The following is a 15,164-nucleotide window of genomic DNA, read 5'->3' as shown; positions in this document are numbered from 1 at the left end:
TGGGTAGAGCAATGCCAGGAATTGACAGGACCAGCAGATAAAACCAAAGCAATTAAGTTTCCATAAACACTTGCCATTGAATCAACACTCTTCTTTATAAACAACAGCATAGCAAGACATAAATGACAAATTATACATTTCCAATATATAAACCATGCTGGTTTGATGAAGCAGCAGAATTCTTTTTCAGCTTTCATTTTACAATGTGGAAGAAAAAAAAAGTTGCTCATTCATTTGTGAGATTTACTTCAGAAGTCATGTGAAATTTTCTGTCTGCAAAATGTTAAAGGATTTATAGATGAGCTCTGGCATGCTTCCAGCTTAATACCATCTCGCATCAACAGCAACAGAAATATTCTTATGGCCACAGTGAGAAATTTTTGAATGATGTATAGTCCTCCTTTTCTGCAGACTGTTTCCACGTATTTGTTACGAACTCTTTGGCAAGACCAGAAAATTCTGTCTTAAGAGCCTCCAATCTGTTATTTTTTATTTCATATCCCCCACCTCAACACATAATACAAAATAACTCATGACTACACACTTTTTACTTTATTTTCTTCACTGTAGATATTCAACTGGCCTTTCTCAGGAAAGATCTGAGGAAAACATTATTATTAAATAATAATGTCTCCTTTCTTCTAGAGAACAAAGGCAAACTCCACAATGGGGAAAAAAGAGAAAAAGGAAAAGATACCAGTCAGTCATGTGGATAGAAACTTTAATATAAACGGCCACACACTCATAAATACAGACATTTCCCAAGTTTTCAGAATAATAAATCAAAACCATCTGATTATACCTAGTTTCAGAGTGGTTTTTCTACTATCATAGATGATTTCTATCTGTGCCATCCTTCTTTGTTGTTAAAGTCCTATTTATTCATTGTCCTCTAGCTCAAATAATATCTGAAGCATTTCATATTTTACTATTTAATATGTGGTATAACGTGACTTACTATATTCAGACTTTTTAGTTAGTTGTTTCCACATAATTTCTGGACAAATTTCTAATAGAATGCTCCCATATTGTTGGTGGTTTTCCTATTGAACAATTTCCTATTTTCCTAAAGAAAAACAGACTATCTTTTCATTCCCAGAAACTCAAACTTCATAAGATTGTGTAGTTTATGTTTGTTTATTTTATGTGACCTCAGTATCTACAAGAAGGCAGGATTCCTAGTAATACCTTGATAAATATTTATTGAATGATTGCATACATGCATGTAATAAGGCTGATAAATTGCCTCTCTTACTGGGCCATGGGGCCACTTTCCCTTTCTGTGTTCTTGTTATCTGATTGTGGCTCCATTGAATCATGCAGCTAATCTTTGCAACTTGTTCAACATGTAGAAGTTTAAGACTGGTGAGGTCTGTTGATGACGTTGTCCAGATCCTAAACTAGAAATACATCCACAATCATGACTTGCAATCTTCACAGTCTTTAGATTTGTTCTGATTATTATACGTTCATGCCCTTAATTCCTGGATCTCTTACAAGAATTTTCTTTGAACTGACTTCCTCATAGAGCAAATTGTCCCTGCAGAGTATTGTTTGAAGGCAAGAGCATACCACAGAGCCAAATATCTGGTTCTTATTTAGGACACTGAATTTTACAAACTGTGGGAACCTGGGTAAGTTATATTGTGTCTTTAAATGTTAGTTTACTTCCTTGAAAAGTGAGGTTAATGATAAATGAGTACCTTATCCTATTGTCACAATGTTAAATAAAAGATTATATATGGTCTTACCTTAACACTGTCCATTATAATATAAAAGTAAATGCTTGTTATTTCTATGATATTAATAAGGGGATTAATAAACTTATACATATAAATGTAAGGTAATATTAATAATTCAGATCATTCCCATAAATATCTTATAGATATTTAGATTACCAACTAGTTACATAGATTCTAAAGTACCAAGATAGGTATCTTCTATTTCAGAAATTATGTGACACTGCTGCCAAAATAATCAGTCAGTCATACTCAAGCAAACAGTAGCCCTCTATCTCTCTTCTAATTGAAGACAGGCTAGTTTCAAGTTTTACTTTGAGGAATCACCAGGTATTTCCTGGCTTGTCATAAATCAGGTAAGTGTATACATGAAATTGTATGTGTATTCCATTATATTAGTTTGGTCCATATCTATATTTGTGCCTCTAGTACTTTGTCTTAATTACTATAACCTTGTAGAAAATCTTAGTATCTGGTAGTATAAGTCCTCCAGCTTTGTCTTCAATATTTTCGTCAATGTTGAATCAAGGTTCTAGAAGAAAAAACTTCATGACTCATGACTTTGGGATAATGGACATTTCTTAAGTAGCATCTCTCTTTCTTTTTCTCACACACGTGCATGCACACACACACACACAAGCACACACATGAACCATAAAGAAGAAAAGACAAACTGGACATATTTAAATTGAAAACTTTTATTTAAAGAAAGATACAAATAAGAGTTCAAAAATAAGCCACAGACTAAGAGAAGATATTTACAACACATACATTTAGCAAATACTTCATATCAAGAACATATAGAGAATTCCTACAAATCAATCATAATAATAATAAAAAAGATAGTCAACCTAGTTAAAACAGCATGCAAAATATTTGACAGGCTTCACAAAATGTAGTATAAAAATGATATCAAAATTCTTTATAAACATATAAAAATGTGTTCACAGTGAATATCATTCTCATTGGGGAAAAACTGAGAGCTTTTCCTCTAAGATCAGGAATACAACAGGGATGCCCACTGTCACCACTGTTGTTCAATATAGTACTAGAAGTTCTTCCCTCAGCAATCAGACAACAAAAAGAAATAAAAGTTATTCAAATTGGCAAAGAAGTCCACTCTTACTCTTCCCAGATGATATGACAGTTTATGTGAAAAACCCAAAAAACTCCACCCCAAAATTCAGCAATGTGGCAGGACATAAAATCAATGCACAGAAATCAGTTGCATTTCTATGCATTAATAATGAGACAAAAGGAAAAGAAATTAAAGAATCAATCCCATTTATAATTGCACCAAAAACCATTAAGATATCAGGAATAAATCTAACCAAAGAGGTAAAGGATCTATATTCTAAAAAATGTGGAACACTTATTAAAGAAATTGAGGAAGACACAAAGAGGTGGAAAAACATTCCGTGTTTATGGATTGGAGGAATAAATATCACAAAGATGTTTATGTTACCCAGAACTATCTACACATTCAATGCAGTCCCTATCAAAATGCCTTTGACATTTTTCACAGAGCTGGAACAAATAACCCTAAAATTTGTATGGAACAAATTTTAGGACAAATAGATCTTGGATACTAGATGACATATAGGTCAATTGAACCAAATAGAGACCCCAGAAATGAACCCTTAACTCTATGGTCAACTAATATTCAACAAAGCAGGAAAGAATATCTAATGGGAAAGAATAGTCTCTTCAATAAATGGTGCTGGGAAAATAGGACAGCCACATGTAGAAGAATAAGACTGGGCCATTCTCTTATACCATATACAAAGGTAAACTCAAAATGGAAGAAATACTTAAATGTGAGACAGGAATCCATCAAAATCCTAGAGAACACTGGCAGCAACCTCTTTGACCTTGGTCGCAGCAACTTATTGCTAGACATGTCTCCAAAGGCAAGGAAAACAAAAGCAAAAATGAACTATTAAGACTTCATCAAGATAAAAACCTTCTGCACAGCAGAGGAAACAGTCAACAAAACTAAAAGGCAACCTATGGAATGAGAGAAGTATTTGCAAATGACATATCAGATAAAGGGATAGTATCCAAGATCTATAAACAACTTGTCAAACCAAAAAACAAAACAAAACAAAAAAACAAAACAACAACAAAAAATAATCCAGTCAAGAAATGGGCAGAACACATGAACAGACATTTCTCCAAAGAAGGCATAAAAATGGCCAACAGACATATGAAAAAGTGCTCAACATCACTTGTCATCAGGGAAATACAAATCAAAATTACAATGAGATCCCTCCTTATACCAGTCAGAATGGCTAAAATTAACAAGACAAGAAACAACAAATTTTGGATACAGAGAAAGGGGAACTCTCTTACACTGTTGGTGGGAATGAAAGCTAATCCAGCCACTCTGGAAAACAGTATGAAGTTTCATCAAGATGTTAAAAATATAGCTACCCTACAACTTAGCAACTGCACTACTAGGTATTTATCTCAAAGATACAGCTTAGTGAGGAGTGCCTGGGTGGCTCAGTGGGTTAAGCCTCTGCCTTCAGCTCAGGTCATGATCTCAGGGTCCTGGAATCAAGTCCCGCATCAGGCTCTCTGCTAGGCAGGGAGCCTGCTTCCTCCTCTCTCTCTGCCTGCCTCTCTGCCTACTTGTGACCTCTCTCTGTCAAATAAATAAAATAAAAATCTTAAAAAAAAAAAAAAAAGACAGCTTAATGGAACAAAGGGGTACCTGCACCCCAATGTTCACAGCACAATGTCCATAATAGCCAAACTGTGGAAGGAACTGAGATGTCCTTTGACAGATGAATAAATAAAGAAGATGTGGTATATATAAACAATGGAATATTATTCAGCCATCAGAAATGATGAATACTTACTATTTACATGGACATAGATGGAACTGGAGGGTATTATGCTAAGTGAAATAAGTCAATCAGAGAAAGACAATCATCATATGGTATTACTATATATGGAATATAAGAAATAGTGCAAAGGACCATAGGGAAGGGAGGGAAAACTGGATGGGAAGAAATCAGAGGCAGAGACAAACCATGAGAAACCCTTAACTATGGAAAACAAACTGAGGGTTGCAGAAGGGGAGGTAGGTGGGGGGATGAGGTATCTGGGTGATGGGCATTAAGGAGAGCACTGGATGGAATGAGCACTGAGTATTACATACAACTGATGAATTGTTGACTATTAAATCTGAAACTAATGCTGTACTATGTATTGATTAGTTGAATTTAAATAACTTTTTAAAAAGTTTTGCAAGCAGGGGGTGGCACCTGGGTAGTTCAGTCAGTTAAACATCTGCATTTGGTTCAGGTCTTGATCTCAGGGTCCTGGATCAAGCCTCACATCAGGCTCGCTACTCAGCAGCAAGTCTTCTTCTCCCTCTCCCTCTGTGAGCTTTCTCACTTTTGCTCTCTCTCAAGTAAGTAAATAAAAATCTTTTAAAAATAAATAAATAAATAAATGAACAAACAAAAAAACACACAAAAATGTGTTCAATATCATTAGTAATTAGAAAATTACAAATTAAAAACTGATAAAATACCATTACAAAAATCAAATGGATAATTTAAAAAAAAAAGTTTAAAATACTGAGTATGGGTGAATATAAAGTGGATAGAAGTATAAAACTATAAATGTCTAGAACTCCTGGGAAAAATATTTGATAGTACCAACTAAAGGAAAGCATGTGTATACCATATAACTCAATAATTTCATTATTGGATATCTATCCCCCCCCCAAAAAAGTGAATAATAATATACACCAAAAGACCCATGGACAAAATATTTATATAGGTTTTACTCATAAATAGATCTAAACTGAAGATGAATGAAATGCCCATTAATAATAGAATGGGTAAATAAGTTATGTTGTCTACATACAGTAGAATACTGCACAGGTATTAACAAAAATAAATTTTACATGCCACATGGATGAATCTCATAGACATAATATTAAGGGGGAAAGGTTAAACACCAAAAACACATATCCCACCCATATGAAATTTCAGATTGATAAAATTAACACCCTGTTATGGAAATCAGAATGGTTTTTATTCTTGGGACTTACTGACCAAACGGGGGAATGAAGGATCCTCTTGGTTGCTCTGGTTGTGGTTGCACACGTATATACATATTCACAAATTTATCAATTTGTAGACTGAAATTTATGGAATTTAGTAAATACAATTTTTACCTTAGTAATTTCTTCTAAACTGACAAATTCACAGATGCAAAGATTAAAAAAAGACATGATATATTCCTTATATAGCTTATTCTTCTGACTTCTTTGGTTCAGGCAAGGAAGGGACTTCATGCTTCTTGGGAAGGTCTTGGTCTCACCAGTTAATATGTGAGAATGTCTTCTCAAGGGCGTGTTAGAAGCAGGAATCAATTCTCGTTTTCTCCTTCATTCTTGATCTCTCCTCCTGCTAAATATTAACTTGCAAATATCCGTGTTCTGCCTATATATTAAGATGAAATATAATAAAAAAAACAGAAGTGTAAGGAAAATAAATTTAAATAACCAGCGCATCAAGTTTCTGGTATTATTATCTGAAAATATTTTAAGAGTTTGGCTTAAAATTGCCTATTGCACATGAAATATTTGTGATAAGTAAGTACTGATACTGATGTACTGGTACTGAAGGTGATATTTCTATTGCTCCCATAGTATTTCTTTTCAGAAAAGCTGCCCTTCCATGAGTATATGCACCTATAATTCCTTGGTTAAAATAACCTACTTGATTTCTAAGTTTGTAATCCTCCAAGCAATGGAGAATGATTCAGACCATTCTGGAGGTTTTAGCTCTTGTCCAGGCCCTGGGACCAATGCTGTTCTAATTCTCTAGGGAAGATGCCTCAGTCTGGGTCCCCAGAACCTCTTACCATAGACCCACTTATTTTTCCATCCCTACAACCTCTACTCTACCTCTGTCATGCTCTGCAATCCTAACCTCTGTGTCTGGACCTTTGTGTAGTATTATATCTGCAGTATTCCTTGTTTGCCAAAATATCTGCCTATTGCTTGTTTCAGCCTGACTCTTGAACTCTGTCTCTGAGGACTAGCCCAGACCCCAAAGTCTGTACTTCATAATAATTCTTAACCAAAAAAGATACCTTCATAGTGGCCTGAATTCAAGCCTCATTCAAAAATGCTTAACATACACTATTGCTGCCCCCATGTTAAACTTTACCTTCATGTTCTGATTCAGTTGCTCCAAGTGTATGTTTGACTCTTAAATAAACAAAGGCATCCTCCTATTTTCCTCATAGTCTCTGTTATCTGAGGAGTTTTTGGTTGAGTGTGCACATTTTACCTATTAATAAACCTCAAACCAAAACTGGGACACAAAAAGCTGCCCTTAACTTTGAGTTTGTCCTTAGTTTGCCCTTAACTCTGCGAAGTAAAAGAAGTCAAAGAAGGACAAATATCTCCTTATCTCTCTTTTATGCAAAATCTGAAAACCAAAACAAACAAAACAAAACCCAAAGTCAAAGATACAAATAGATTGGTGGTTGCCAGAGGGGAGGTGGTGAGGGGTCAGTTGGGAGGGTGAAATGGGTGAAGGGGATTAAGAAGTACAGATTTCCAGATATAAAATAAATAAGTCTGAGGGAATATAGTTAATAATACTGTATTAATTTTGTAAGAGGACTTATTGACATTTGACAATTGTCATTGACTATTTTACAAGGACTATTTATGTTGACTATTTTACAATATTTTGCTATTTTACAAATCATTATGTTGTATACCTGAAACCAATATAATATTGTATGTCAATTATATATCAATAATAAATATAAGATATTTAACACTGAGACACCAAAGAGCTTTAGCTAGTTATTAATAAATCATATGCTACTGAAAAAAAATCAAAGTTCTTTGGAGGAGCCAAAAATGCTAAGTTAATTATAATTCCCACTGACACTAATTGTCATGTAATCATTCTCAAGAGTTGCAATAGCTACTTGTGATTGCTCTCAATTCTTGCATAGGATACAAATACTGGCATTAAATCATCACTACACAGGATTGTGTCAAATTCATTATGCATCTTATGACATAAAATAATGATTTTCACCCAGTTATGACAGATGAAAGTTATTGTATTTACATATAAAATTTCCAGGGTGTATTTATATATTTATGATAATATGGGCAATACTGTATGTTTTCAAAGGACTTCTATGAGAATTAATTAGATTTCATTTATAAAATATGATATGCTTTTAAACTTGGATTATGAAGCCCATTAAGCAGATTGCAGCATTCTGAATTAAAAAAAAAAAAAAACACTAAAGATCTGGTTGTGTTATATATTCCTGATACGTCATTTGTATCTCCAGCATATTGGATTTCATTCTAAACAAAAGGAAGTTGATTTTCAGAGAACTTGTGTATTTGCCAGCATACTAGGATAAAACAGTAGTATTTTAACTCCAGGATCAAAATGAGTTGTATTATATTGCACTAAAGTGAATTCACAGATACATGTGTGTGCATGTGTGTGTGTCTGAATTAACCAATTATTTCAACTGTACCAAAACCAATTCATTTATTAAATATTTATTAAACACTTTTATCTATCAGGTACACTTAGAAATAAAATTACATCTATGTCATCCAAAAAAAAGTCTAAAGATTTCAATTGATTTCAATTTTGGAGCACAAATCCTATGGTTATTCATAAGAAAAGTCCTAAAAATGGCTTGGTGTCTGTGTTAAAATATACATAAGTAATAATAATGATGAAGCATAGTATAATGTATACTAATTGGAAATCTGGGAAAAAATAGGATAAAATATTTTATATAAATTATTTGCTTAGGTATAAATTTAAGTATTAAATTTGGATATAAGGAAAAAAATACTGGAAAGACAAAATCTAAATTGTTAATGCCAGTTGTCTGATTCATGTGAAATGGATAACTCTTTGTTTCTTAAAACTTTTATAACAGTTTTTTGAGGTATAATTAAGATATATGTTAGTGTATACTCAAGAAAGCATTGTAACCATTAAGACAATGAGCACACACACCATCACCCCATATTTCCAGTCAGAAAATGCAGCAACAAAAGTTATAGACAGCTTCATAATGGGGAACAACTTGAATAACAATACTTCATTGTGGATGGGTATAAGTATTAACGCATGCATGATAAATATATATCAATCTACTATATTGAAGGAGCTCTTTTTTATTTTATTTTTTCTTCAGTTAACACAGGTGGAAAATATCTGTTTTACTGGACTTTTTGAGGATTAAATAAAAGAATGGAATTCATATTTCATTATCCATGTTGCTATATTACTATAAATCTGAAGGTTTGGAAGTATGTGACATTTTGGGAAAAGAAAGAAAGGAAGGGAAAGAAAGAGTTGAAAAAACAAAAAGGAGTGATAAAGAGGAGATTGTTTTCATGTTCATGTTTCCTGAAAGAATTGATTTACAGAATTCCTCTCTTCAGCAGTGGGCAGGAGAATATTGAGAACAACAGCAAATCATATTACATGTATTATTCAGCCCAAGTCATTTAACCCGTTCTTTAAATTTTTTATTTAAAATAAGAACAAAACTGTTGCTTTTTAATGCTTTCCACTCAACAGGATGATTCAGAAATAAGCATGGCAGATTGTTTAAAGAAGGTGCTAACCAAATTTAATAACCTATACTAATAAATTTAATACCCTACAGTCAGCAACCTTATCAAACAGAAATAAAGAGGAGGGTATATTAACTCTGATTTGCCTGACTCACAATGACAACCATTCTTAGAGTGATCATATATACAGAATATCTCTAAGTCATGTATATAAATTACTAGGACTATGATCACATGTCTTCTCTATAGGCAATAGAGGTCAAATATGATCTTGTGTTTTTATGTTAGTTTCCTGTTGTTACTGTAACAAATTACTATAAATTTAGTGCTTTAAAACCATACAAATTTACAGTTGTGGAGGTCAAAAGTTCAAATGGTCTCACTGAGTGGGCTAAAATCAAGATTCAACTAGGAGGCACCAGGGGAGAATCCATTTTCTTGCCTTTTCCTACTTCCAGAGATTGCCCACATTCTCTGGCTCATGGTCCCTTCCTTTGTCTTCAAAGCAATGGTGGGTCTGGTTTTTGTCATGATTCATTTTGTCATGATTCATCACTGTCATTGGTTCCCTCTCCCACATTTAAGTACCCTTATAAACTTGCATGGATGATCCAGGATAATCTCCCTGCTTTACTTTTTTTTTTTTTTTCAAGATTTATTTATTTTAGAGAGAAAGTATGTGTGTGCATGTATGCTCGCAAGTTGGGGGAAGGAAAGAGAGAATCTTAAGCAGACTCTCCACTGAGCATGGAGCCCAATGTAGTGCTCTATCTCAGAACCCTGAGATCATCATCTAAGTTGAAATCAAGAGTTGGACACCTAACCAACTGAGTCACCCATGTGCCCCAATCTCCCTACTTTGAAGTCAGCTGATTAGCAATTTGAATTCCATCTGCTACCTTAATTCTCTTTTGTCATGTAATGTAACATATTCAAAGGTTCTAGGGATTAAGACATGAAATCTATCATTCTTCCAATCAAAGTTCTGTCTTCCTCTGTTGGCCCACTAACATATTCAACTTTGTTTTGATCCTGCGGGTCTCTTTTTGCAGAAAATGCAAATATACTTCAAAAGAGGATTGAAAACAGGTTTATAATAAAACATAATCCCAGGAATTGACAGTAATCTAAATTTATGTTTTCTTCTCAGGGATGACAATGAAATACTTCTTGTATTTGACTGCTGCTGCTGGTTTCCTGCTTATTTGGATTATACGAGTATGTGAGGATTGTATGTTTCATAATTACTTTACAGAAAAGGATAAGATCTACCCCCGTAGAATTCATTTTGTTACAGACACTGTTGTGAGGACGCTATGCCCATTAATCACCCTGGTCTCACCAGATGCTCTAGTAGGCAAGTACTATTCTTAATTTCACATTGCAGAGAAAAGAACCAAAGCAGAGGGAGGTGAAGTCATGTGGCAATGACAGATAACTGGGAAGTGGCAGACCCTGAAAGTAAACCTAGCCAGTTTGGCTTCATGGGGTCATGCCAATTTCATTATAGCTCCTCTGGATAATTCAAAAAGCTAAGACTGTAAAGCAGGAATTACTTCTTTGTAATATACCATGCATTCTCCATAAACTAAATGGGAAAATATTGTTTGGATTTTTTTTAACACAGAAAAGAAAGTATTTTATCAATATCCCAATTGCACCCTCTGATTTGTTACTATAACAAGAATTGAACACATCAAAATTAAATATGAAATGCAAGGTGTGAACAAGAACAGATGTGTGAGGAGCTGTAAGCAAAGGAGTATGAGGCCTGCACCTCATTACTCATTAAAGACAAGAACTTCAACAATCACAAAATAAAAACAAAACACTCAGAGGTATAAGGAATGTCTTTAATATTTTATGGTCACCCAACAATGTGTACCTCTAAATAACCTCAATGATATAGAAAAATTCATTTTTTAATTTACTCAAAATATATTTTTTAAGATTTACTTATTTGACAGAGACAGGGAGAGAGCACAAGTAGGGGGAGCAGCAGGCAGAGGTAAAGGGAAAAGCAGGCTCCCCACTGAGCAGGGAACCCCATTGGGGCTCCATCCCAGGACCATGAGATCATGACCTGAGCCAAAGGCAGACACTTAATGACTGAGCCACCCAGGCTTCCCATGTACCCAAAATATTTTTATGATGAATTGAAGTCAATAGCTTTGGTGTAGAAAATGAATGATTTTTATGTTTTCATGTGCTAGGTAAGAGAAGTTAAAAATGCAATACATTTAATTTTATAAATAAAAGAAAATCTATATTCATCAGACAATTGGGGCACTGATTTGGGTCTTATCACTCACACCTCTTCCTCAAAGATGAACCAGGTAGAGCTCTCATCCAACACCCAATAATTCTCCAGTATGCTGTAAGTACAGTCTTAAAAAGAGTTCTCCTTCTTCCTCTTTGGTTCTCTTTCCATTTTATTCCCCCAATGTGGAAGCAAGACCTTCATACTTCACAGTAAGGAAAAGCTGTGCTGAAGCAAACCCACCATCAGAGAGAAAGGAGAAAGACAGTGAGAAAGCAAATTTTGCCTTTAAGACCTAATCAGTACTAGGGTGGTCTAGGTCACTTAGTTAGTACATGTTCCAGGAGACAGCCTGGCCCACGCTGCCATGTGAAAGAAGGAATCAGTATCAGAGTTAAAAGTCCAGATGAAAAAGTAGGTAACAAGAACTCCTCTCAGTCAGGGGAACCAGAGCCTCATCTACCTACTGGCCAAGAATACAAAGGAAAAATATGAGTGTTGAAGGCATTGATAAAACAACTGTTATACATTCCATAGACAGATAGTTATTGGAATATTTGCATGGTTACAGAAAGTTCGCTCAGAAAATTAAGGCTTAAGAATTTTAAAAGAAAACAACATCATAAGACAAATTAAGCCCCAAACACAAATTCATTGCATAAAATTTAAACATGAATCCTAGTTAAAGGAAATAATAAACTGTTGCTATTTGTCCAATAAAAATAAACAGTATGGTATATTCTCGTTTTAGACTCTGGGTAGAAAACAAATAGGCCAAAAACTAGGCCGTGAGAACTGGCAACATTTTCAGGAATTTTGATTGGGAAGGCAAATAGAAAGTATAGCAAATGAATGGGGAAGTGAAATAAATGAAAAGTTTTGTCTGTTTATTTTAAGTTACAAGCATCATGATCATGAATAAGTGGGAAGGAAAATGAATTGCTTGAAGTTATAGTGGAAAGGTAATGAGTAATGTAAGATCTGGGGAAATGTGGAAGAGAATGGAGTAAACAACACTGGGGAGAAACAGCTTTTGAAAGAATGACCTGTTTTTACTTTTTTGAGGATACTATTTTCCATTATGGCTTTATCATTTTTCATTCCCACCAACAGTATATCAAGGTTCCCTTTTCTCTTCATCCCTTGCAACACTTGAAATTTTGTTTTCAAAACGGGTGTGAGGTGATATATCATTGTGGTTTTGATTTTCATTTCCTTGATGATTAATGAGGTTAAGAACCTTTTCATATAGCCGTTGGTCATTTAGTTTTTTTTGGGAAAATGTCTGTTTAGGTTCTTTGTGTATTTTTAAAATCAGGTATTTTGTTTTATTTTGTTTTTGTTAGTTATACAAGTTCCTTCAATATTTTGGATATTAATTCCTTATCAGATATATAGCTTCAAATATTTTTCCCATTCATTAAATTGCCTTTTCATCTTTTTTATTGTTTCCTTGCTATGCAGAAGATTTTTAGTTTGATACAATCCTACTTGCTTATTTTTTCTTTCATTGTCTGTGCTTGCCAAGACCAATGTCAAGGAACTTTTTACTTATGTTTTCTTCTAGGAGTTTTATGGTTTTAGGTCTTATAGGACCTTTCAGGTCCATTGTAAGTTGATTTTAATGTATGGTGTGAGATAAGGGTCTAATTTCATTCTTTTGCATGCGGACATCCAGTTTTAAATTTGCCAAGAGGATAAATCTTATTTTAAATGCTTTTATAAGATATACAAAATAATAACAATAGTTATAGGAAAGGGGACAGGAGGAAACTTTGAGAGGTGATTGATATGTTTGTGTTCTTTTGTTTGTTTATATTGATGGTGATGATGGTTTCACAAGTGTATACTTACCCAAACTCATTGAATTGTATACATTAAACATGTATAGCTTTTACATGTCAATTATACCTCCATAAGATGATTAAAAAAACAAGAAAGTATGATCTGTTCGGTAGTACCACAAGTGATAAGGAGAAAAGAATGAGAACAGATAGAAGCAGATTAGTAGACTGACCAAGAGAAGCTGAAGCAGACATCAGAGAGTGTCTCTTTACTGGGGAAAGTAGGACATAGCAAAATCTATTGAGAGAGGTCAATGTAATTGGAGTAGAGTGCACAAATTCTGCAATAACATTGTGAAGAAAGACAAAGTGAACTAACCAGGTAAAATAAGTAGAATTGATGAACAAAATTAAGGGACTGTTTGAGATTAGACATCAGGATTTTGTATGATACCAATACCTGGCATTTTGTGGAATATTTTTTTGCCATTGCTCATCTGACTCTGTGTGGGCAGGGAAATTTGTGGTCCCACGCAAAGTGGGGACGTTCTTAAATGGCAATGGGCGGGGAAGGATTCAATATTTTAGCAAGGAATTTGTTGAAATAAGAGAACGTGAATAGGGGCACCTGAGTGGCTCAATCATTAAGAGTCTGCCTTTGGCTCAGGTCATAAACACAGAGTCCTGGGATTGAGGCCCACATCAGGCTCCCTGCTCAGTGAGAGGCCTGCTTCTCTCTCTCCCACTCTCCCTGCTTGTGTTCCCTCTCTCACTGTGTGTCTCTCTTGGTCAAATAAATGAATAAAATCTTGAAAAGAGAGAGAGAGAGAACATGAATAGAAAAAGAGAGAGAGAGAAAGTGAAAAAAGAGCTAGAAGACTAGACTATGTTGAAAATAGAGTGATTGACCTTAGCAATCTGGAAAATCAGGAAATTCTGATCAGGCAGGGAAAAGTGTGACCAGGCGATTTGGCATTTAGCGTGATTATAAAATATAGCTGTGACCACCATGGTGGAGACTAATGAGACTTGAAGGAGAGGTCTAAGAGAGAAAAAAATTCAAGGGCCTGAGATAGCAGATGGCTAGAACTATCCATGTGAATGCTGAAGTTCCTTGAGTTGACTGCAGAAATAGACGTAGACAGGATGAATTTGTTTCAGAAGGCCCAATTTCAGGGCACCTGGATGGCTCAATCAGTTAAACATGTGTGTTAGGCTCAGGTCATGATCTCAGAGTCCTGGGATCAAGCCCCACATGGGGCTCCCTATTCAGCAGAGAGTCTACTTCTTACTCTTTCTCTGCCCCTCCCTGCCCCAGATCATGCTCTCTCTCTCTCTCAAAAAAAATAAATAAAATCTTAAAAAAAAAAAAAAAAAAACACCAAAAAACCAGAAGGCCCAATTTCAATGAATGAGAGGAAGTGATAGGAAAATGTTATAGGAGAATGAATGTTCAGAAACGAGATGGTAGAGCAATATGTCATGAGTTTCACTGGAGCAGAGTTTGGAGGAACAGGGAAAATTTAATTTGAATATAGGAAAGGGATTCTGGTCATTCCCTACCTCTCCTTGAGTATAGACAAGGGCTACCTGAAGTATGGAGGAAAATAGCACCATAGGACTGTGTTTTTGAGGAAATGACATCCATAGAAAATAGTCTCTAGAAGGGTCTTCTGGATTCCATATTTATGCCTTTTTCCCATTCCTATTTTATGTGGATATAAAATAAATGAAATAACTACTAAATTTGAGCAAGGTATGGTGTTGGATTG

At 34.7% G+C, this 15,164-nt stretch overlaps 1 protein-coding gene across 1 annotated transcript in view; it reads left to right on the top strand.

Annotated features, from left to right (window-relative positions):
• Positions 1–1,584: 1,584 nt before the first annotated feature.
• CRISP1 (cysteine rich secretory protein 1) overlaps positions 1,585–15,164 on the top strand; it is a gene marked incomplete at its 3' end in the record, with an annotated part of 32,439 nt that continues 18,859 nt past the window's right edge. The window contains exons 1-2 of the mRNA XM_080806379.1: positions 1,585–1,634; positions 10,499–10,566. Of these exons, the coding sequence (XP_080662505.1) occupies positions 10,501–10,566 (66 nt within the window). The 5' untranslated portion in view covers positions 1,585–1,634; positions 10,499–10,500. The remainder of the gene's footprint in view (positions 1,635–10,498; positions 10,567–15,164) is intronic.

This window comes from Martes martes (assembly GCF_963455335.1).
Source record: "Martes martes genome assembly, chromosome: 6".
NCBI classification, from domain to species: Eukaryota; Metazoa; Chordata; class Mammalia; order Carnivora; family Mustelidae; genus Martes; species Martes martes.
Note: the sequence above shows the minus strand (reverse complement) of the source record. Positions and strands in the feature narration are given on the sequence as shown.